Below are 23060 nucleotides of genomic sequence, written 5' to 3'. Positions count from 1 at the left end.
ACCTAGGCTGCTTGAGGCTTGCTCTTGCTAAAACTCCCTCACCCTGAGTTGAAGCAGTAAGTGATACTGCACGTCTTTGAAGTAACTTCCTGAAGTCTGTGCTAAACCTCCCAAGGATGGAGTGTAACCAATTCAACCGCTTTTCCTCTTGCATTGGTAACATCCTTCTCTTTGAAGTAATTAGCCACATCCTCTCCTTTGTTATCTGTATAAGGTTATCACCTAACACAAACCTGTGCATAGTAAATGAGGACCATCCTTGATGTAATATGCCCAGAAAATCAATAAAAGCCTGTCCAGGCAAGGCTCAGGGCCCTCTCTCTCTCAGAGAGTGGCCATGCCGTCCCCTTTTTCTCCACAGGACTTATGCAGTCCATGCAAATTTGTTTGTTGCATCCACAACACCTCAGACACCGCTGGTCAGAGTGTGCATCAATTTTCTACTTATCATTTTTAAAAATTTATTTACTGATTTTTAGAGAGAGAGAGAGGAAGGCACAGAGAGAGGTTGATTTATTGTTGCACTTATTTATGCATTCATTGATTGCTTCTTATATATGCCCTGACCAGGAATCGAACCTGCAACCTTGGTATACCAGGGTGATGCTCTAACCAGCTGAGCTACCTGGCCAGGGCTCCTACTTATCTTTTATGCGTCTTACTCCCTGTACCTGTCCCCCTCGCTCCCCCTCCCCCTCTGATAACCCTCCATGTGATCTCCATTTCTGTGATTCTGTTCCTGTTCTAGTAACAACTGTTCATAGTTATGGGTTTGTTGTCATTTTACTGTTCATATGTTTGATCATCTTTTTCTTAGATAAGTCCCTTTAACATTTCACAAAATAAAGGCTTGGTGATGATGAATTCCTTTAACTTGACCTTATCTGGGAAGTACTTTATCTGCCCTTCCATTCTAAATAAAAGCTTTGCTGGATAGAGCAATCTTGGATATAGGTCCTTGCCTTTCATGACTTCGAATACTTCTTTCCAGCCCCCTTTGCCTCCAAGGTCTCTTTTGAGAAAGCAGCTGACAGTCTTATGGGTGCTCCTTTGAAGGTAACTATTTCCTTTTCTCTTGCTGCTTTTAAGATTTTCTCCTTATCTTTAATCTTGGGTAATATAATTATGATGTGCCTTGGTGTGTTCCTCCTTGGGTCTAATTTCTTTAGGACTCTCTGAGCTTCCTGGACTTCCTGGAAGTCTATTTCCTTTGCCAGATTGGGGAAGTTCTCCTTTGTTAGGTTTTCAAATAAGTTTTCAATTTCTTGATCTTCCTTTTCTCCTTCTGGCACCCCTATGATTTGGATGTTGGAACATTTAAAGTTGTCCTGGAGATTCCTAAGCCTCTCCTCATCTTTTTGAATTCTTGTTTCTTCATTCTGTTCTGGTTGGATGTTTATTTCTTCTTTCTGGTCCAAACCATTGATTTGAGTCCCAGTTTCCGTCCCTTTACTGTTGGTTCCCTGTACATTTTCCTTTATTTCACTTTTCATAGCCTTCCTTTTTTCATCTAATTTGCAACCATATTCAACCATTCTGTGAGCATCCTGATTACCAGTGTTTTGAACTGTGTATCTGATAGGTTGGCTATCTCTTTGTTGCTTAGTTATAATTTTTTTGGAACTTTGATCTGTTCTTTCATTTGGGACTCTTTTTTTTTGACTCAGCGCACCTGTTACATAGTAAGGGGTGGAGCCTTAGGTGTTGACCAGGGCAGGGCAACCCACATCTCTGTGTTGTGATGTTGTATGTGGGGGAGGGGTCCGAGAGGGAACAGTGCTGCTTGTTCAGCTCTTGGAGGCATTCAGTCACTTCCCCTGCTTCCCACAAGCAAAGTGGGCCCTTCTGGTGCTGATTCCTGGGTGGGTGGGTTTGTGTATGTTGTAGGACCCTGTGGGTCTCTCTAATGAACTCTCCTGTGAGGCTGGGAGTTTCTCTCCCTCTCCTGCAACCCCCACAGGTGTTTTCAGTCAGAGGTTTTGAGGATTTATTTCCCTGCGCTGGGACCCTGGGTTGCAAGGTCTGTCTCATTTTCCAGTTGTTTCTCCTGGTTTAACTGCATGCAGACATGGGACCATCCGCTCCTCCAGCCACCACCTCGCCTTGAGTCCGCTCTGCCCCAGCTGCCTGTCTCAGCCCCTCCTACCGGTCTGGGCGAATGTTTCTTCTTTAACTCCTTGGTTGTCAGACTTCCATACAGTTCAATTTTCTGTCAGTTCTGATTGTTTTTTGTTTTTAAATTTGTTGTTGTCCTTCTTTTGGTTGTGTGAGGAGGCAGTGTGTCTACCTATGCCTCCATCTTGGCTGGAAGTCCCATTTTTTTATTATTTAAAACATTAATTTCAGCTTTAGTTGGCTTGAAAGAGTGTAATGTTCTTCTTAATATTAATACTATTTCTTTAATCCTTGCACCTGTAAGCTTTTAGTGGTTATTTTGGTCACAAAATCAGCAGCTTCCACAATAATTATTATTTCAACATTTTACTCTCGAAGCTTAAATTATTCTTTTATATTTCAACATATAAACAACATAAGGAGATTTTTTTGCTTCTAGTTACAGCAAGAACACAATTATAAAAGTCCAGTGGTGGGATTGGGCAGATGGTCACTAGGCAACCACAGCATCTCTAAAGCCATCAGGTTCAGGGAGGCAGAGATGGCTTGGCTCTCTAAACACTGAGCCCGAAAGCTGAGGCCAAACTTTTATGTATTTTTGAAATAGACCTTGCCAATTCTGCTGCAAATCTCATTGTGTCTTACCCTGTTCCTTTGGTGTTTTGTGTCTGAGCTCTGTCCCTGTTGCTGTGTGGAAATCTCATTTATTAATTTCTAAATCTAGAAAGTATTGTAAAAGTGAAGAAAGTTATTTTCTGCCCTGGCTGGTGTGGCTCAGTGGATTGAACACCAGCCTGCAAATCAGAGGGTCACCGGTTTGATTCCCAGTCAGAGCATATGCCTGGTTGCAGGCCAGGTCCCTAGTAGGGGACATGCAAGAGACAACCACACATTGATGCTTCTCTCTCTTTCTCTCTCTCCTCTCTCCCTTCCCCTCTTTAAAAATAAATAAATAAAATCGTTAAAAAGATATGTATTCGGAAATCTGCATTTCCCAACTACAGTACTGTCTGTCACCTGCTTGCTGACCGGCAAACTCCTATATATGCTGGCCTTCAGTTACCTCATTAAACCTCCCCACCCTGCAGGTCCCATCCCAGCCAGACAAAAGTCCCAAGTCCCTGCCAGGGACCCAAAGTGCTTCAAGAGCTGTCAATAGCCTCCCCTGTCCCCCCACCTGCTCTTTCTCCAACTTTCTTCTTAACTCCCCCTTGTCCCCTCTGCCCCGAGTCACACCAGCATTTTCTGTCCCTCAAACACACCAGGCAGGCTCCAGCCTCAGGGCCTTTGCACTGGCTGCTCCTTCTGTTTCAGATATTCACACGGCCACTCCCTCATCTCCTCCTACTCTCGCTCAAACATCATCTCCGTAGAGCCCTCCCTCAGCACCCTGTGGAAACCACAACCCCACAGGCGCACGGTTTCTCTCTATTCACCTTTCTGGCTTTATTTTCCCTGTAACCACTCGCTACTAGCATGTAATGTATTACATGTCCTTCTCATTCACTGGCATCTTCTCTGCCTGCCCAATAGAGGGGAGGCTCTCAGTGGGCAGCAGACTTTGTCTGTCATGTTCATTGCCGTGTCTCCAGCACCCAAGCCCAGCTAACGAGGAATGTAGTTACAACACACAATGCAGAGAGTATGCTACTTTCTTTCATTTGTAAAGCTTTTAAAAAAGATTTTACTCAGTTTTAGAGGGGAAGAAAGGAGAAAAAGAGGGAAAGGAAAATCAATGTGTGGTTGTCTCTCATGCACCCCATACTGGGGACCTGGCCCACAACCCAGGCATGTGCCCTGACTGGGAATTGAACCGGTGACCCTTTGGTTTGCAGGCCAGTGCTCAGTCCACTGAGCCACACCCGCCAGGGCTCATTTGTAAAGCTTTCTTACTTCTCAGCAAAAAACAAACAGCACCCCCAATTTTAAAAAATTGGGTAAAAGATATGAACAGAAAATTCACAGAAATATTAAATAAAAATTTTAAGAACTCACTAGCTGTGTGACTCTAGGTAAGTGATTTAATCTCTCTGGTCCTCAGTTTTCTGGGCTGTAAAATCCAGGAGCTGTTCCGTAAATGTTTGTCCAGTGAACGAGCAACTGAATTGATACAATAATATTGAATTCATGGAGTGTTATGAGAATCAAATGATTTTGTGTGGATGTAGGGCTTGAAATGTCTGGCATGTAGCATGCCCTATGTAAGTGATGCAATGCCTGCTTTTAAAAATAGAACTAGTGCCCTGGCTGGGTGGCTCAGGGGCTTGGAGCGTTGTTCCGTACACCAAAAGGTTGCTGGTTCGATTCCTGGTCAGGGACACATACCTAAGTTACAGGTTCAATCCCTCGTCAGGTAGCAACTGGGAGGCTACTGACTGATGTTTCTGTCTCATGTTGATGTTACTCTCTCTCTAAAATCATGGTTATTAGATAACCTTCCTTCAATATCTCCTCCAGTGTCACCTCCTCCAGGAAGTCTACCTTGGTGAGGCCAGATGGGATCAGATGCTCAGGGCCCCCAAAGCACTTTATGTAGTTCTCTGTTTCAACTTTGGCAAAACAGGCCCTGGCTGGTGCAGCTCAGTGGATTGAGCACCAGCCTGCAAATCGAAAGGTCACTGGTTTGATTCCCAGTCAGGGCATATGCCTGGGTTGTGGACCAGGTCTCCAGTAGGGGGCACACCGAGAGGCAATAGATGCATGTATGTGATGCACATTGATGTTTCTCTCCCTCCCTTATCCTCTCTCTAAAAATAAACAACTATTTATTTAAAAACTTTGGCAAAACACATCCCAATTAGCATGCCCTGCGTTGCAAGCCCCACAGCAAGGATGAGAACACACCTTTGTGATAATTCTGGGGCCTCCCTCCCTGACTGTGCACAGGCTGGCCCAGCCTGCTGCCACCACTGGACTGAGCCCCTGAAAGTGGAGCCTGTCTCACTCCCTCAGGCCTGTCCAGCACATCGTTGGGGCCTGGAACAAAGAACCATCTCAGTCAATAGCGGGGGTCAAATAAATGCACTGTTCTGTCACCTGCTTCTCAATTTGGAACGAGCACTAGCCCAGATGTGTGCCACAAAGCCCCAGGGCATCAGAAACCCCTGGCAAGTTTTTAAAACATTCATCACCACCCTTCACTACAAAGTTTTTCCCCTGTGATGGAACTTTGAAGATCTACTCTCTTAGCAACCTTCAGACACGCAATGCAGCACAATTAGCTGTAGTCGTGCACTGCAGCCCCAGGAACTGTGTATCGTGTAACTGGAAGGTGGTATCTTTTCACCACCTGTGTCTGTCTCGCCCACTCCTACCCTGCCTCTGGCAGCTGCAGTCTGTTCTCCGCGTCTGTGAGTTTGGGTTTTTAAAGAAAGATTGCACACGCAAGTGAGACTGTATGGCATTCGCCTTTCTCTGCCTGTCTTGTTTTGCTGAGTAGAATGCCCTCAAGGTCTGCTCGTGTTGTTCCAAAGGGCAGGACTTCTTTCTTGTTTTGTTGCCGAATGATTTTCCATTGCACACACACGCCACTCCTTTATCCACTCACTCATCGATGGGCGCGGAGGTGGTTTCCGTGTCTTAGCTCTTGTAAACAATGCTGCCGTGACCACTGGGATATATATACATGTCTCATCAAATCAGGTTCCCGTCCTTCAGATAAATCCCCCAAGGTGGAATTGTTGAATCATACGGGAGTTTTATTTTTAATTTTTGAAAGAACCTCCATGTCGTTTTCCACAGTGGCTGCACCAATTTATATTCCCCATGGCAAATATACATATTCATGTATGTATGTTTAATTCTCACCTGAGGATATGTTCATTAAGTTTACAGAGAGAGGAGGGTGTGTGTGGGGGAGAGGGAGAGAGAGAGAGAGAGAGAGAGAGAGAGAGAGAGAGAGAGAGAGAGAGAGAAGAACATCAATGCGACACGTCAGAGACAAACACTGATCGGTTGCCTCCCGTACACACCCTGACAGGGGAGCAAACCCATAACCCAGGCATGTGCCCTGACCAAGGATTTAACCTGTACCCTTTTGGTGTACGGGATAATGTTCCAACCAAGTGAGCCACCGGGACAGGGCCCCCATGGCAAATATTTTGGCTGCCAATTTTACTCATCTTTTGAGGGAAAATCATCTTTGCATGAACAGGGACACTGTTACGTAGTGGAGCCACATGTGACTTTTTAATGTCATAATAAGACTTCGGAGAAATCACCGTCAAAGAGCTGGCTCCTAAAACCCCTAGATGAGAGGGCACATTTCCCTTCTTGCTGTTGTTTCATAAAGGATGGTTGATACTCAGCAGAGAAACAGGCCCATTGTGAGTGACACAGGTCAGGAACTTATGACAGGGACAGGATCTTCGCAGTCGTAGCTGGAAAGGGGTGGTGGGAACACCAGAAGAGTTACCACCCAGGGAGCAGAGGGTTGCAGGTGCAAAATTCTCTGAGGGTTTTTGCCTCTAGAACTGGTTTTGGGTTCTAGGTCTCTGGCCAGTTGGCTGGGTAGCTGGGAAACTGAAACCTCCAAGAACAGCCTGGAACTCATGAGAACAGCCTGCGAGTCCCATGTGTCTCTCGCCACCTCCAACCTCAGTTCCACGTGTGACCTGCAGGAGAAGCTGGTGTCCGCCCTCAAGGAGCTTCCCAGGCGCCTGGCCCCAAATTTACAGAAGTTGGAAGAGGACAGCCAGCAGGCGCAGGTGGGGCTGAGGCCCGGTGTTGCCCCAAGCTAACAAGGGGGCCAGCAGGGTGGTGACAACACCCATGAGCCTTTGCAGCGCCCAGGCCCTGCTCAGAGTTTCCCACTGTAACGGCGGCTGCTTCACACCTGCTTTCTAAGTCTCTTGTGAACTTCTCTTTTAGACAACTCTCTGCCAGAGCCCCCAGGGGGGAGGTATTCTAGAGTACACAGGCCCAACTTAGCTACATTAGACAAGACAAAATCACTGCACTGCCCAGAGAGGGAAATTAGCCCACTGAAGGTCACACAGCAACGGAGTGAGAGAACAGGAGTAAGCTAGGTGACACAATAAGGCACCTCCTTCTCAGGGAACAGCATGGCACGCTGTCAGTTCAAATATGTGGGCCCAGGAGGCAGGATGCTGAGGAAGAATGTGTGGCTTGGCCACTCACTTTTATATTTTGTGCTCTCTTTATTATGTATGTTGCATTTGAATTTAAAAGTTTTAAAAAAATGAAGTTTTAGCCCTGGTTGGTGTGGCTCGGTGGATTGAACACCTGCCTGGGAACAAAAGGGTCGCTGGTTCAATTCCCAGTCAGGGCACATGCCTGGGTTGTGGGCTAGGTCCCTAGTAGGGAGCACCCAAGAGGCAGCTACACATTGATGTTTCTCTTCTTCTCTTTCTCCCTCCCTTCCCCTCTGCCTAAAAATAAATAAATAAAATCTTTAAAAAACAAAGCTTCAGAGGGAGTAAGTGCCAGTCGTAGTTTGATCTGGAGGTCCATGATGACGTCAGGATGATGCCATGGTTTCTCGATAACTCCCTGAGCTCAGCCTTCCTTGGGGTACAGAGTCCATCCTCAAAACCGATGCCCTCGTGGTTCCAAGACGGGTGTCTTCCTCATAACTAGTCACAAAAGTCCTGAGCTTCGTTCTCTTTTTTTTCTCCTTTCCCTGAACTTTATTCTAATTACAATGAGTTCATAGCCCAGATCTTAACCAATCTCTTGACTAGGGAGATAGAAGGCTCCAATTGGCTTAGGCCCTGGTTACCTGGGTGACCATTTCTGAGCCTGTCACTCAGAAAAGATGGGGGAAGAGGCTCAGAAGTGGCAAAGGGGAAAGGTCAGGAGGATTAATTTAAGTCATTCATCTCTGGAGCTGGGGATCTGGAGACTGTCAGACCCAAACTTCATGGCTTTTATTACTGGTGTAGGGAGGGGAAGAGTGGACTTTGTGAAGGCGGCCACATACACAGGACTATATTTTAAAAATCCTCACCCAGGATTTTATGCTTATTGGTTTTAGAGAGAGGGGAAAGGGAGGAGAGAAGGTGGGAGAGAAACATCAATCAGTTGCTTCTCGAATGTGCCCCCACCGGGGACCAAACCCACAACCTAAACCCATGCCCTGCCCAGGAGTGGAGCCTGTGAACTTTCAGTTTGTGGGGAGATGCTCCAGCCGACTGAGCAATACCGGCCAGGACAAGACATTTCTTTTTTATTAAAAAAATTTAAAAAGTAATCACAAACTTATAAGAATGTCGCAGATATGGTACAAAGAATGCTTTTTCCCTCTGAATCCATTTTGAGGGTAAATCGCCCATCTGGTGGATCATTCTGGATGATATCCTTGAACATGATAGTGAGTGTGCCCTACAAACAAGGACATTCCACCGTAAAGATACTTTTGCTCTTTTTACGTCATAAGTTATATAGGAGATAACATAAAATCCCACATTCCTCCATCAAATTTTGCATTTGTCCATCTACTTATATCCACATGGACTCATGGACACTCTCTGTATCAAAAGGGTTATAATGTTACCCCCAACTGTAACGTTGATGCTCTGAGTGTCTCACATTTGTTCGGCGGGAGCCCTTCAAGTGAACTCAGTGTCTTTCCACCTGTTCTCATTATTCTTTGAGCATTTCCTTACTCTCTGACCCAAGAAGATGTTTCAGGCTCCTTTTGTATCTTCCCTGTCCCCTCTCCCCCAGAATCAGTCGGTTTCCCTGAAGGATAAAGGGAGAGGGTCCTCCTAAAAGCTGGTAACTGACCCCTCACCTCTACATGACCCCTTTGGACTCTGATTTCAAGGCGGCTAGGCCTGGCCAATGGCAGAGGCGATGTTCTCCTGGTTGCCATGGAGACCGCTGGGCCGCAGCGCGGGAGGAGGCGGTGACGTCACTGCGGGAGCAAGTGCAGCGGCCACATCCTCCTGTTAGCCTGGTCCCAGGGCACCCAGGCCTGCTTGTGGGCCAGCTGCAAGGAACCAGCCAGGCCTCCATCCGCGACACCACGGTGGCAGCGGCCCCAGGGAGCTCGGCCCCAGATCTGCTGAGGCCTTCGGAGACCACCGCCAAGAAAGCGCGCGCAGCATCTCCAGACCCTGCCTGGCGCGGCCTTGTGCAGGGGTCACGAGCCAGCCAGCAGACACCCGCCTCTGCTTCCTGCGGCCTGAGCCCCTGGGAATTCCCACGAGGCTTCTCCTGGGGGTTGTCACCGGGGACTGCACACCGGGCAGCCCAGCGGGCAGCGCCTGGGGCACCCTTGACGGAGGTGGACACACTGGGCCTGGGAGGCCCGTCTCTCGCACGTGGCCTTCAGGAAGGGATCGTGGCATCCTGGATCACTTCGTGGACCCCCAAGGTGGCGCGGGTGGGCACCAGCGGGCATACTGCTGCCTCCGAGAACTGGGCAAGATGCTGTTCGGCGTGAAGGACATCGCGCTGCTGGAGCACGGGTGCCAGGCCCTAGAGGTGGACAGTTACAGGTCCCTGATGATCCTGGGGATCCCGGAGGACTGCAGCCACGAGGAATTCGAAGAGACCATCAGGGTCCCCCTGAAGCCTCTGGGCAAGTTCGAAGTAGCCGGGAAGGCCTTTCTGGAAGAGGACAGGACCAAGGCGGCCATCGTTAGGCTGATGGAGGACATCAACTACTCCGCGATCCCCAGGGAGATCCAGGGCAAGGGCGGCATGTGGAGAGTGGTCTACATGCCCCGGAAGCAGGACATTGAGTTCCTGACCAAGCTGAACCTCTTTTTGCAGAGCGAGGGCAGGACGGTGGAGGACGTGGCCCGGGTCCTGAGGCAGGAGCTCTGCCCGACCGGGACGCGCCCCAGAGAGCTGCCCGCCAGACAGTGCTGTGCGCCCAGGCCAGGGGAGACGCCCCGGGCTGGGGCCGCTGCCGGGCTGGACGGGGCACCGCCGCCTCTGGGCCCCGCGGACAAGGACAGGAAGGCTGGGGACGGCAAGAGGGGCAAGCGGAAGCCGAAGAAAAACCGCCGACGGCACCACGCGTCTGACAAGAAGCTGTGAGGTGGCTGGGGGTGGGCGCGGGGGGCAGACGAGTGGGTGTGGGTAATGCCTGTGGGAGGGTGGGTTCCATTTGAGCGAGTTTGGGGAAGGCGAGTGGGTGTGGACCGTGGGAGTGAGGGTGGGCCTTACACGGGAGTGAGTGGGAAACAATGCAAACGGGCACCATCGGGGTGAGCATGGTGACATCAGACTGGCGTGAGTGAAGGCGGCATTTGCATCTGAGTTAACTCGTGGGTGACATCGGAGGGGGTGTGGCCAGCACCTCGTGGGGCGTGGGTCACTCACTCCTTCGTCCTGTACACATTTATGGCACACCTACTGCGTCCTGGGCACCGCTCTAGGGTCTGGGGCCGCGCAAGGGAACAAATCCTGCCTTCATCGCATCCACAGTGAGTGGGGGCCTTTGAGCTCCTCGGATACTCCTGAGTGGGCGTGGGCGCCATTTGGGTAGGTGCGGGTACTATATGGTTGAGTGTGGGTCAGTCATTCATTCAACAAACATTTCCTGAGTGTCCACAGTGTATCCAGCACTGTTCCAGGCACCGGAGACACAGCGGGGGACAAAACAGGCCCAAACCTTGTCCTCACGGCACTGCTGTTAAATAGCTGAGTAGGTGCGGGTGGCACCTGCGTTACAGGGACACGAGTGCGCGTGGGTACTGTTTGAGCGTGTGCGTGGCATCTGAACATGTGTAATACAGGAGTTCAAGTGGGTGATATTTGAGTGGTTGTGGGGCTGACACCGAAGTGTGTGGGTGGGTGGGCACTATTTGAGTGGGTGAAGATAACTTTTGAGTGAGGAAGGATCTCCAAGACCCGGAAACAAAGGCTAACAACCCACAGACTCTGCGGGACCATCTGCGCAGGCGCAGTCGCAGTCGCAGTCGGAGCGCAGCAGCGTGTCTGGGCTGTTGCCATGGAGCCTGCGTGCCCTCCCCTGCCCACCCGATGTCTGCAGGTGTTGGCTGGGAAACAGCAGAGAGAAACTGGGTCCGCCACACCAAGGTTCTGCAGAAGGTCGTCTAATGCGGTTGAGGACTAGCCAAGCAGGAAGCAAGTGGCAGGGAGTGGGCTCCAGGGGGAGGGGGGAAAGGTCACACTGTCCCCTCCGCCACCCTCCCGGGACCATGGCCTGCGTGATATTGGGGACTGCACCCCTTGCTGGGTGTGCCCTGTGGGGAAGGAGGCACAGATCCCCTCCCTCTAGCTTTAGGCCCGGCTGGAAGTCCAGCCATCGCAAAGTCTAGTGTTGTTTTTTGTCTTTTCAAAGGATGTAGTTTGGATGCACCTCTGGCATGGACTTGCCTGGAGTGGGCCGCCCTGGTTTGCATGTGACGAGCAGAAACCTGCCTGCTCGCCTCGTCTTCGGACCTCACTGCTCCGTGTGTGACTGAGCGGCTGTCCCTGATCTCTGCACGCTGGGTCTCCCTTGCAGGGCTGGTCAGCGGGGGAGGGGGCGAGGTGGTGCTTCTGCTCTGGCTGGCGCGTGAGAGGAGGGCAGGGTGCTCCGCAATTTAAACCCCAGAAGCTCTCACTTGGGGGGAGGGGCACACTCCACTCTCTAAAGGACGAAAGAGACTTCCCGGGAATGGTCCACAGGGAGGTAAATAATTAGGAGGTCACATTCAGGAGTTATCCATTAACAATATTAAGCCTGAGCCTCCAAGGTCCCTGTGATGATAAAGAACAAAAAAGAAAAGAAAAGAAAAAAACCTCATTCACATTAAATCCAAACGCTGTGGGTAGACAGGGCCCTTGTTCCAGTGTCTGACCTGAGAATTTGCAAACTTTCATCAGTTCAGGGATCTGCAAAGGTTTGAACTGATTTTCTTTTCAAAAACGTAACTTCAGATTTTTACCTATCAAATTGTGACACTGAGCCCTGGTTGGTGTGGCTCAGTGGACTGAGTGCTGGACTGCAAACCAAACTGTAACACTGGAGACCCCCAGTGTATTCCTGTGGATGGGTAATCACACCTGTGAATTCCAGTAACTACCCCCTGTCTTATTTCTGAGAGGTGACCCCATTTCCCCCCCCACCCTCACCCCCAGCAGAACCCATAGGTGGATGTCTCATTCTACACCCCACCTGGGCAGCCTGGGAGCGGGTAAGGGACCACCCTCAGGCAGTCGGGAGTGCTTTTACAGCCTTGGATTCCCAGCAGGGGGTCAAAACACAGAAGGAATTTTTAGATTCCCAGCAGGGGGTCAAAACACAGAAGGAATTTTTAGAGTTCATTTGCGTTGGAACAACCTAAAACCCAGAAGACCGATTTCAGTCTGTTCCCCAAGCTGACTCTCTATGCTTAAGCCTCAATACTTTTTCCTTTTGTGCGGTGGTTGGGATAGAGCTTTTCCCACCTTCCCCACACATATGTTTGAACTTCTTGTGAGGGCATCTCTGGTGTAGACGTTTATAGCTCTCTACTGACCTTTTTATTTTCGGTAAATTTCTGGCCTGGCCACTCCCACTCATGGAACTTTGTATTACTGTGCTCACTGTTTCCTCAGAATCGGGGCTTGAATAAACTGTAACACAACCTCAGGCATACTTGTTCATTGCATGCAGTTCTCCCATCAGGGCATAATCGTTGTGTATAGTAACGAGGGGCAGTGTGGCATTTCTTATCATCGTATTGTGGTACTAACACTGTATCCGTGCTTATCGTGGGTTTTGGGTGCTTCCCACACACAATGTGAGTGGGTTCGATGTCACCCATAAAACCCAAGTCTCCTACCACTTCTCTTTGGAGTTTTTCCAGACCAGCTGAAGAGTTTCCTGAGATCGCAATGCAAGCTGTTGTGCAAAACTGGGACCATATGAAGCCACTTATCTGTGTGAAGCAAGACATCGCTGGCAGAGCAGATCCTAAACAAAAACTCCTCAGTAAACTGTACATGCTGGCCAACAGAAGGCCGCAGCTGGCCTCTGCGAACTGCCCCCCGCCCCCCCCCCCCCCCCCCCCGGCTTCAAATGTGGCTTCAGTTAAAACTCTTCATTGTTCCTGGTGGTTGATGCTGTATTGTACCAACATAAAATAAACGTATGCTAATGCAATTAGTTTGCTCTTTGATATGTTGGGGGAACCCTGTTAAATTTCATTTGGAAAAACAATCTGTCTGCTAAGAAATGTTCTGAAAATGACTTCCCTGCATTGCATTGTTTTAAAAAGGGGTGTCATGAGATCTCAGGGACAACAGAACACACTATTCCGCGGGCTCCCAGCCCCTGGTAGGGAAGGTGAAACCATTTATCTGGAATAAACATTGTAAAGCTGTCTTGCGTTCTGGGAAGTGTGCAAAGTCCTCCATACCATTAATTCATTCGTTCTTCTTACCTCTCCAGAGGTGGCGCTGTAGGTCCACAACTCCTCATGGGAAATCCTTGGGCCAGATGTGGTTCAGAATTCCAGATGTTGGCAAAATGATAGAGTGACTGTCTCTTATATTGTGTAATTCTCCCCCCCTCCCCCCACCACCCGGGAGAGTTAGGCAGGTCCCATAACCAAACTCATTAGAATTCTGCAGGGAATTGTGGGATATTGACATGTGGCAAACTAAATTAAGACTACACACAGCCTCACGTCACACTACATCGTGCCTCCCAGCGCTTGTCTGTTTATTTTTTGGGGGGGGGGGTTCAAGTTTTGGGCTTTCAGAAGAGGAGATAAGTGATTACGAACCTGCATTTTTAACACGACCATCTCATTCCATGGATGAGAAAAGTGACACTCGAAAAGGCTCAGTGACTCGCCTAAGGTCTCACGGGAAAGCTCGAGAGGGATTGAAATCCCTCTTGTTCTGATGGTTCTGATGACCGTGGTCTGTGCCCCTGAGACAGGGCTGGGTCTCTCAGGGGCTGGGGAGAGCCAGAGCCTGGCCCTCGGGAAACAGCCAGGCAGAAATTCTTCAGGATTCGCCGAGAAACAGAGGAGAGATGGGCAGTCCTCTAAGGGTCTGCTCCAGGCGGAAAGGCAGCCCTGGCTGGCGTAGCTCAGTGGACTGGGCGTAGTCCTGCAAATGGAGAGGTCACTGGTTCTATTCCCAGCCTGGGTTGCAGGCCAGGTCCGGGCCAGGTCCCCAGCTGGGGGCGTGCGAGAGGCAACCTACGTCTCTCACAGAGATATTTCTCTCCTTTTCTTCCTCCCTCCCTTCCCCTCTCTAAAAATAAATAAAATCTTATTTTAAAAACCTAGTTAAAAAAATTACCGACGAATTTATCACTAAGTGAAACAGTAAACCTCTCTCTCGAATCAATCAATAAAATTTGAAAAAAGTGTGGGGGTTAAAAATCTGAGGAATCTAAGTGATTCAAAGCTCAGTTCTGCCACTTGCTAGTGGCGTGGCCTTCTTTGGCCTTAGTTCTTCTCATCTGGGAAATGGGAATGACACTTTCTTAGGAGGGGTTGACAGGATTAAGAGAGAAACACACGGGGCCAGGGACGAAGTGGGCGTTCAGTCAGAGCGAGTACTCCTGTGCGCCCGCCTTCCCGGTGTTCATGAAGGTGGGGGCTGCCAGGAAAAACAGAAAACTGGGGTGCAGAAGACCAACACAGGCTAGTAAGCAAAAAAAAAAAAGAGAGAGAAAGTTTTATAGTAATAGATCTAACGCAATCCATTCATTCACTCACTCACTCACTAAATATTTTGAGCACCTGCCAGGACCGTTCTGGAGGCTGGGGATTCCGCAGTGAACAACCCAGACAAATAGCCCCCGTCTCCCCGGGCCGATGTTGTGATACGGTGAGACAATAAATAAACATATACGAAAATGGGAAGTGGCAAGTGCTGTGGTGAGAATAACTTAGAATAATGTGAAAATGTGCTGTGGAGAAAATCCTAGAATTACACAGATATTAAAGTAAGCTTTTTTTGGAAGAGTACAGATATTTAACTGTGGTTACTCTGGAGAGGGTGAGGCTGGAGGCTTGCGGGGGGTGGGGAGCAGCTTGTTTTTAATTTTACCCCTTTCTGTAACTTCAGTGTTTTCTTAGTATGTGTGTGTGTGACTTTTAGTAATACCAATTTTCAAATAATGGCAACCAAGTGAAGCTGAGTGGAGAGATTTGGGCCATGTTTTGTTTTCTTCTCCCATTCTTTTCTGATTTTTGTGTTTCTTTTCAACAAATATAAAACTGGAAGCAATAATTATCCTTTTCTTCTGGGGTGCCTGGAGGGGGATGTGCCCTGCCAGGGAGCTGGGCAATTTAAGACACCCCCAGCAGAGCTGCTCAGGGGTTCGCAAGTTTTGTGAAGATGTTGAACATTTGAGGTTTTCAGTTCTAGGATAACCCTCCCCTCCTTCCACCAAAAACGAACAAACAAACAAACAAAAAATAAAATTAAAAAACAACCCAAATGTCTCATTTGTGAAGTCATTTCTTGACTTCTCTGGTTTGGATTTTAAAAAATATTTTATTTATTTATTTTTAGAGAGAGGGGAAAGGAAGGAGAAAGAGAGGGGGAGAAACATCAGTGTGTGGTTGCCTCTCACGCACCCCCTACTGGGGACCTGGCCCAAAATCCAAGCAGGTGACCCGGCTGGGAATTGAACCAGAGTCTGGTTTGCAAGCTGTCACTCAATCCACTGAGCTGCACCAGCTGGGGCTCAGATTTGGATTTTTACGCCATTATTTCTCCGAGGGGGGTTTATGTTAGGGCCTCTAGGAAGCAGTTTCTCAGGGATAAAGATCCAGGGCATCAGACCTAAGGGAGGGATGAGGAGCGGAGAAGAGGCGCTGCCGGGCCCTCACCCCGTGCCGGGGTCTCACCCTCTCAGAGCGGACTCTTGCTTCTGAACAGGTCTCCGTGTTGCCATGGAGACCACTGGGAGGCTGGGGTGGGGGTGGGGGAGAAACCGAGCAGGAGGGGTGCAGTGGGGAGGTCCGGGGGAGACAAACGCGGAGGCCTGAATGGAGCTGGTGAGGAGGAGGAGAGAATCCAGCGAAGCCTAAGGACCCAGCTGCGCAGCAGGGAAAGCAACCGGAATGAGCCAACGAATGTGCAAAGGCCTCGCGGAGACTCTCACCTTCCCCCAAGCCCCAGGCGTCTTCCTTTCTTCCTTCTTTCCCTGCTCTCCCTTCCCTTTCCTTCCTTCTTGCTGTAAACCTCTGCCTGGTTCCTTCAGGAGTCCAATCAAATTGCACATGTTGAGTTAAATAAAATTACACGTGTTCATTTTTATATCATGTATTAAAGTCACCATTTTACAGTTGTTTTTTTCTGCTGTTGTTGGAATGTCACTATAATTGGTTTCCCTTGTAATCTTATAGACGCAGTTCTGTGCACGGAAACATTTTATCTTGGGAAGGGTTGGTGGCCTGGGAAGGGTTAAGGACTCCGGGCTGTGGATGGGGGAGGGCAGAGGGAGATGGTCAGGGGAGGTGAGAGCTGGGCTTCCAGGTGGAAGGCACAGCCAGTGCCAAGGCCCTGAGGCTGGCAGCGAGCTCAGTGCGCGGGAGGGACGGGTAAAGAGCAGGCAGGGGTGGCGAGTGGAGTGGAGAGAGGGAGGGAGAGGGAAGTGGGGGGGACCTAACAGGGCTGTGTGGGTGATGGTGGGGCTTGGGTCGCACTCTGGCTGCGATGAAGACTTTAAAAAGGCTGGAGACAGATCTGACTTACGTTTTTACAAGGTCCCTCCGGCTGCCGGGTGGGGATGGATTGCAGGGGGCGAAAGGGGAAGAGGCGTTCCCGAGGATGCAGGCAACTGATGAGGATCCGCTGGGTCTTCTGAGCCTGCCGGGCTGGTGATCCCAGAGCCCACGTTCACCTTAGAGGTGTACGATGTTGGGCCAGCCTCAGTTTCTCCACTTGTAAGAAGACAGGTCTGAGGACTCACAGCAGGCCTATTCAGCACACCGCAAGGTGTCTGGCTTCAGGAGAACCCTCCGCAGGGGTTTGCTGTTACTATTGCCAACGTGCCCACGCCCATGTGCTCTGCCTGTGGCTGCGGAGCTGGCTGCCTCAGCGTTGCCTGGGAGACCGCAAACCCTGGCCCCCACATCCCAGGTATCCCGACCCACTGGGTGTGTGGCCGAATCTGAGGACCTTCGGTTTCATTTAATTTCTTAATTAACATTTTTGATTGCTAAAACTCCAAGCAATCCGAAAACATAGGGAGTGAAAGTGCCTGTCGCTGCCCCCTTTGTGGGGCCCCAGCCCCCTCCCCCCTCCCAAGAAATAGCCATTGTTGGCGGTGCTTGTAGGTGTACGCTCCTGGGCCTGCTCGCTCTCCCCCCCCCTCTCACACACACACACACACACACACACACTCACCAGACTGATTCGTATGCAAACCATCATTTCCTGGCCATGGGATGTTGAGCAAGTAATTTATTTCTTTGCCTATAAAATGGGAATGATCGTCATATTATATTTAATGTTATGGTGAGGACTTCACAGAAAGCGCTGAAGGAGGTGCCTCATCCTTCGGTGTTGCTCCATAAAACCTGACTATCCTTTCTTTTTTTTTTTTTTTTTTTCATAGGTGCTCAGTAATTCACTGCCAGAGGACATCCTAAAATCGAGTCAGTCTCTACTAATCAACAATTAGGTTCGTTCATTCATTTCATTCAGAAATGTTTACTGAGCACTTACTGAGAGCCAAGCCCGCGCTAGGGGCTGGGACCCTGGTACCGCCTTCTCCACCCACACGTCTGGGACCAGGAGTCGTGTCAACTCAAAGTGGTCATATACCGTGTCAGTGGCTCTCAGGGGGCGGTCCCGCTAGCACAGCGGGCCTGGCTGTTTAGGGCAGCAGCTTTGGAAACCGCTGCCTTTCTTGGGAAGGTGCTGAAGTGGTCCGCTTGGAAGAAGCGCCCCCGCGAGGCCCGGGGCGCGGCCACACCCGTGCAGGGGGGGCGTGAGGGCGCCCTGAAGAGAGTGGACAGCCCCCCTGTCAGTCTCCCCGTGTCAGGGAGTGTAAGATGAGAAGGGGAAGGTGGGCCTCGCCCAGGGGGAGGGGGAGGGGGAACTTCCTGCCCCGGAGCTCCGCACGGCGCGCGCGGGCAGGGAGACGGACGGGAGGCGCGCCAAGGCCAGCCTGGACATGGGTGGCAGCCTGCCGAGGGGCGGGAGACCCTCCCGGGGGTACTGGGCTGCCTCCTCCAAGCGCCTCGGCCACATTGAATAGCCACGGCTGGGCTGTCTTTGTCTGCGAAGTCCTCCCCCAAGTTCCAGGCTTGCCCCTGGTGCCGGGGCAGAAGGGATCGCGGGGAGCCCATGCGCCCCAACTTGGGGCGGAGACACCACGATTTCAGCTGGCAGTGGGCTTTGAACCTCAGGACTGACCTCACCCCGGCTCACGTACGTATCCTGAAAACTGATTCCCACCAGTAGTCGGGGGAGCGGGCCTTGGACCAGACGGAAACTTGTCGCCCGCGGAGAAATGGGAAGTGTCGGCTCATCCCTGCTGGAGAGGTGAGACTCTCCCGGCCGCACAGCGGGGACGCCGCCCCCACTCCCACCCCCACACTAGGGGCTTTTTGCAGTGTGGGCTCCTGGGCCTCCCCACCCCAGATTTCACTCTGGAGATCTTAAGGACCCTGGAGAAAAGCCGCGTGGGGGGCTGCTTCCTCTCCTCCCCCGACTGCCTGCTCCTCCGGAGCGCCTCGGACGTCGGCAAAGATGTGGATCTGGACGCCGTCGTGGAAGCCCTGAAGCCCGTGGGGACCTTTAAGAAGCTCGGCAAGGTGTTCCGCACGGAGGGGGACGCCACCGCGGGGATGCTGCACATCGGGGAAGATGCAGACAGTTTGCTTGTCCCTCGCGAGGTCAGGCTGGCGCAGGGGGCGGGGGGGCGTCTGGAGGGTCATCTCCAAGCCTGCCAGCGAGGAGGCGGAATGTCGCTAGCGGCTGAGCCAGTTTCTGGAGGAAGAAGGCCGAGCCCTGGAGGATGTTGCCCACCTCATTGAGAAGAGCACCCCAGCAGCCCCCAAAGCCCAGGGAGCCCTGAGTGAGGAGGAGAGTCCAGCAGATGGTGACCCCTCCTCCCCGGCTGGTCGTGGGTACCTATGACGGCAGCGACGCCAGCGACGCCAGAGACAGCGAGTTCAGCGACCTCGAGACCTCCAGAGAGGAGGGTGGCAAGGGCCACCGCAGCCCTGGGCGTGGCAGGAAGGTGCGCAAAATGCCCGTCAGTTACCTGGGCAGCAAATTCCTGGGGAGCGACCTGGAGAGCAAGGATGAGGAGGAACTGGTGGAGGCCTTCCTCCGGTGTTCAGAGGAGAAGCCCAGCTCACTGCCCGCGTTTGAAGGCAACCCGGGCCCCCGCGGACACCAAAGCAGACAGGTGGCGAGAGTGTGTCAGCCAGGTGTCCTGGGGAAGCTGAAGCGGAGGGTGAAGGGTTGGGCGCCCAGGTCCAGCCCTGGAGTGGGAGAGGCCCAGCAGGACTCCGCCAGGGTGAGAGGGAGGGGGTGCCAGGTAGCGCCAATCAAGGGGGGTAACGTGGGGAACGCAGGAGATGGGCCGTTGCCTGAGCCCCGCACAAGGCGGTGGAGGTCCAAGGTCAGCTGGGCCTCGTTTAGGCTGCTCCAGAAGGAGGAAGCAGCATCCACAACTCAGTGGGTGGAGGCTGCAAGCGATCAGAGGGCGGAGGCCATGGCTGACCAGGGGACAAGTGTTGTGCGTAATCAGGGGGCAGAGGCCCCAGCTGTCCGGGACGCTGAAGCCTTAGCTGCCCGGGCGGCCCCAGGAGCAGCCCCAGGAGCTGGGGCCCGCAAGCAGGTGAAGACGGTGAGGTTCCAGACCCGAGGGAGATTTTCGTGGTTTCTCAAGCGCCGGAGAGCCTTCTGGCACACTCCCCGGTTGCCCAAGAGAGTCGCCAGGGCAGGCGAGGCCAGGAGCCTCCGAGTGCTGAGGGCAGAGGCCAGAGCAGCAGCGGAGCGGGGAGAGCAAGAGGACCTGCTGTGAGGAGAGGGCATGGGAGCCACAGAGCGCCTGCCACCTTGTGGGCCACTCAGGGCACGTCCCCCTCTCTGCACTGGACACGGATGCTCCTTCTGCCCCACACATGAAAGTGGAGTAGAGGGCCGGGCAGCGCCCCACACATCTCCACCCAACACCCCTCTTTCTTTCTTGTTAAATGTTTCTTTCATGCATTGATTTTTTAAAAAAATACAGACTCTTTATAGTAACCCAAGGAATGTAAAAAAAACAAAAACAAAAACAAAACAAAACCCCCGCACAATAGGGCTGCATTCACTTCCTTAAGTGCAACTCTAGGTGCTCAGCTTGAAACTGGGAGCCGGGCCAGGGGAAAAAATTCCTCCCTCACCCCCTTTCTTTTTTTCTTTTAAATATTTTATTTATCCATTTTAGAGAGAGGGAAAGGGAAAGAGAAAGAAGGAGAGAAACATCAGTGTGTAGTTGCCTCTCAGGTGGGTCCCACTGGGACCTGGCCTACAACCCAGGCATGTGTGACTGGGAATCAAACTGGCGACCCCTTGGTTCGCAGCCTATGCTCAATCCACTGAGCCACACCAGCCAGGGCCCTCACCCCCTTTCACATCCCCCTTTCTCCTGCACATTGACAGCCTCCTGGAACTTACAACATGTAAATATGTAAATAAAAATGTTCACAAACTTTCTTCTCTGCTTTGGACTTGGCAGCTGAAGAACGCTCCAGGGTGATTTTGTCATGCACTTGTGTCCCCTCCACCTTTCAGGAGGGTGACCTGCATTTATGTCACTTTGACTGCCATGCCTGCGCTGCTGGGTCCCTCGGGCTCTGCAGGACCAGTGCTTGCAGCGCAGACACTCCACACGCCTGACAAGGCACAGAAGACTCGTTCGGGATGCCCCCGAGTGCAGGTTCTGGGGCCCTTCGTGCCAGAGCTGTGGGTTTGCCAGCACTGGCCGGCCGGCCCAGGAATATGCTTTGATCAAGCTCCACAACCATCTGGGGCAGCCTGACTGCTGGACAAATCACGGCAGTGAACACAGGGTGGGGGAAGGCGCGGTCAGGAGCAGTGTGGAGTGTGCTGTGATTACTGCTGGGAGAGACTGGGTGGCTGGGGACATCTCTCTGTCTTGTTTGTGTGCCCCCCACCTCCCACCAGAGAGAAGCAGACGGCAAGGACCACGCCCCAGCTTTGCTGACTGCAGAAGAAACGGAAATTCACGGAAGAAGGTATCTGAAGGCCAGCTCTGTCCTCCTGACTCTGGTGGCTGCCTGGCCTGAGTTTTCTTGGTTATTTCCCTTGGAACTAAAGCATGATATGGCTTCTCTCACCCCTTCCCCTGGAAATGGTTATGTGGGTGCCACTTACCGTTAAGCCGAGAACCCCTTTGTACTGGGTGTAGTTCACAGCCCCGCAAGAAGAAGCTTTCAGCTCTACTGGGAGGGCTGGGGGGACAGGGCGCAGCAGCGGAATAACTAAACTGGGTGGAGCTGTCTCTGAAGTGGCCAGTGAGGACTCTGGAAGCCAGCTTGGTGGTGGCAGTGGGGGCCAGCTGGGGCTACTGCCCGGTTTGGGGAATAGGGGCCTCTGGCCTCCTTCCAGGGGTGGGGGAGGGGTCTGGCCTGCCGGGGATGCTGAAAGGTGAAAGGAGCTGGGAGCATAGATGGCGAGAGGCACCCAGAGAGGCTCAGACGCTGGGCAAATCTGTCCCCCCCACTGCTGATTCTCAGTTTGTCCCAACTGTCCCCAGCGTCCCCAACGTGAACGTCCAGCCAGGTCTTGCCGGTGGAAGGACCCTTGAGTAGCCTGAGATGGTAGCAGGGCTTTCAATGTTATTTTCAATCCAAGGGGGTTTCAAATGGTGCCAGTGGAGGCCCAGCCCCCAAATGCAGCCTGTAGGTGCCTCCTGGGGTGGTTTTATAGGTGCTGCGATTTTCAGGGAGGAAGTTGGCAGAAAACTCCCCACTACCCACAACTCTGGAGTGGGGTAGAGGCCGCACCAGCTGCGGCGCCCGCCGTGACCACCAGAGGGCGCGCCAGGAGCTTTGTCTCCACACCTGCCTTTCAATGTGACCGAAGAGAAAACAATGGAATACGGACACAAAGATGCCATCGCGGCACAAGCAGGGACTCTCTGGATCCCCCTTCCCAGGCCCCATGATGGAGTGGCTGGAAGAGAGGAAACCGTTAGGGGGGACGGAGTGAGGAGGGATTTGGAGTCAGGCTGCCCATCTCACCTCCAGCACCGCCCCTTGCAAGCTATGTGACCTCAGGCTGGTTACTTAACTTCTCTGTGCCTCCACGTACTCATCGGAGAGAGCAAGCATCATAGCCGTTTCCTCTTAGGATGGCTGAGAGGATTGAAGAAGACCTGATGTGTTAGAGCTCAAATTAGCCCCAACAGACGTCAGTCATATCGTCTTCTTCCTGTTATATTAATATTTCAAGGAGGCATCTCAGTCCGGATTGGGACTCCTAGTGCAAGGGTTTCCAATCCTGGGTGCTGCGTGGAATGACCTGGGAGCTTTCAAACACGCATGCCCAGTCCGCACTCTCGGGTTCGCACAGAACTGGTCCGGGGTATGGCTGGGGCACCGAGAGCCCTAAAGCTTCCGGGGTGATTCCAATGTGCACCTGGGACGATTCCAATGTGCTGCCGGCGGCGCTAAGAACCGCGACCCTAATCAGACCTGGTCGTGCATCAGAATCACCTGAAGGAACTTTTAAATCACAAATTGCTTGATCCCAGCCCCAAATGATTTTGTAGGTCTACGGTGGACCCAATAACAGGCATTTCTATCAAGTCCTCAGGTGATGTTAATGCGGCTGCTACTAGGACTTCACTTGAAGCAGCGTTGCCCTCCAGGAATGTCCACTTTCTACAGCCTGGCGGTCAAAGGCCAGGTGGAGCCTCTGGCTCTGGGCCATTCATTGTCTAGAGCAGATGTAACGAGCGGTCCTAGAGCGCCCTCGGATGGTCATTTCGGGTACTGCAGCTGATGTGGACGGTCACCCCCTGCTCCCGGGGGCTGGGC

The 23060-nt window shown here is 51.8% G+C and overlaps 2 protein-coding genes across 2 annotated transcripts; both read left to right on the top strand.

The window, feature by feature from the left end:
- The first annotated feature begins 9012 nt into the window (after positions 1–9012).
- Positions 9013–12316, top strand: LOC118497589 (paraneoplastic antigen-like protein 8C). The gene is made up of 2 exons (XM_036012447.1): positions 9013–10126; positions 11396–12316. The coding sequence occupies exon 1, from the start codon at positions 9508–9510 to the stop codon at positions 10123–10125; it is 618 nt and encodes a 205-aa protein (XP_035868340.1). The 5' UTR covers positions 9013–9507; the 3' UTR covers position 10126; positions 11396–12316.
- Positions 12317–18708: 6392 nt separating this feature from the next.
- On the top strand, positions 18709–20226 carry CCDC8 (coiled-coil domain containing 8). The gene is given in 5 exon segments (XM_028529108.2): positions 18709–18917; positions 18919–19043; positions 19045–19390; positions 19392–19446; positions 19449–20226. Coding segments are annotated over 5 exon segments (1182 nt in total). The 5' UTR covers positions 18709–18848; the 3' UTR covers positions 20036–20226.
- The last annotated feature ends 2834 nt before the right edge of the window (positions 20227–23060 follow it).

Source organism: Phyllostomus discolor, chromosome 12, assembly GCF_004126475.2.
Source record: "Phyllostomus discolor isolate MPI-MPIP mPhyDis1 chromosome 12, mPhyDis1.pri.v3, whole genome shotgun sequence".
NCBI classification, from domain to species: domain Eukaryota; kingdom Metazoa; phylum Chordata; class Mammalia; order Chiroptera; family Phyllostomidae; genus Phyllostomus; species Phyllostomus discolor.
This window is presented reverse-complemented; position numbering and strand designations above follow the sequence as displayed.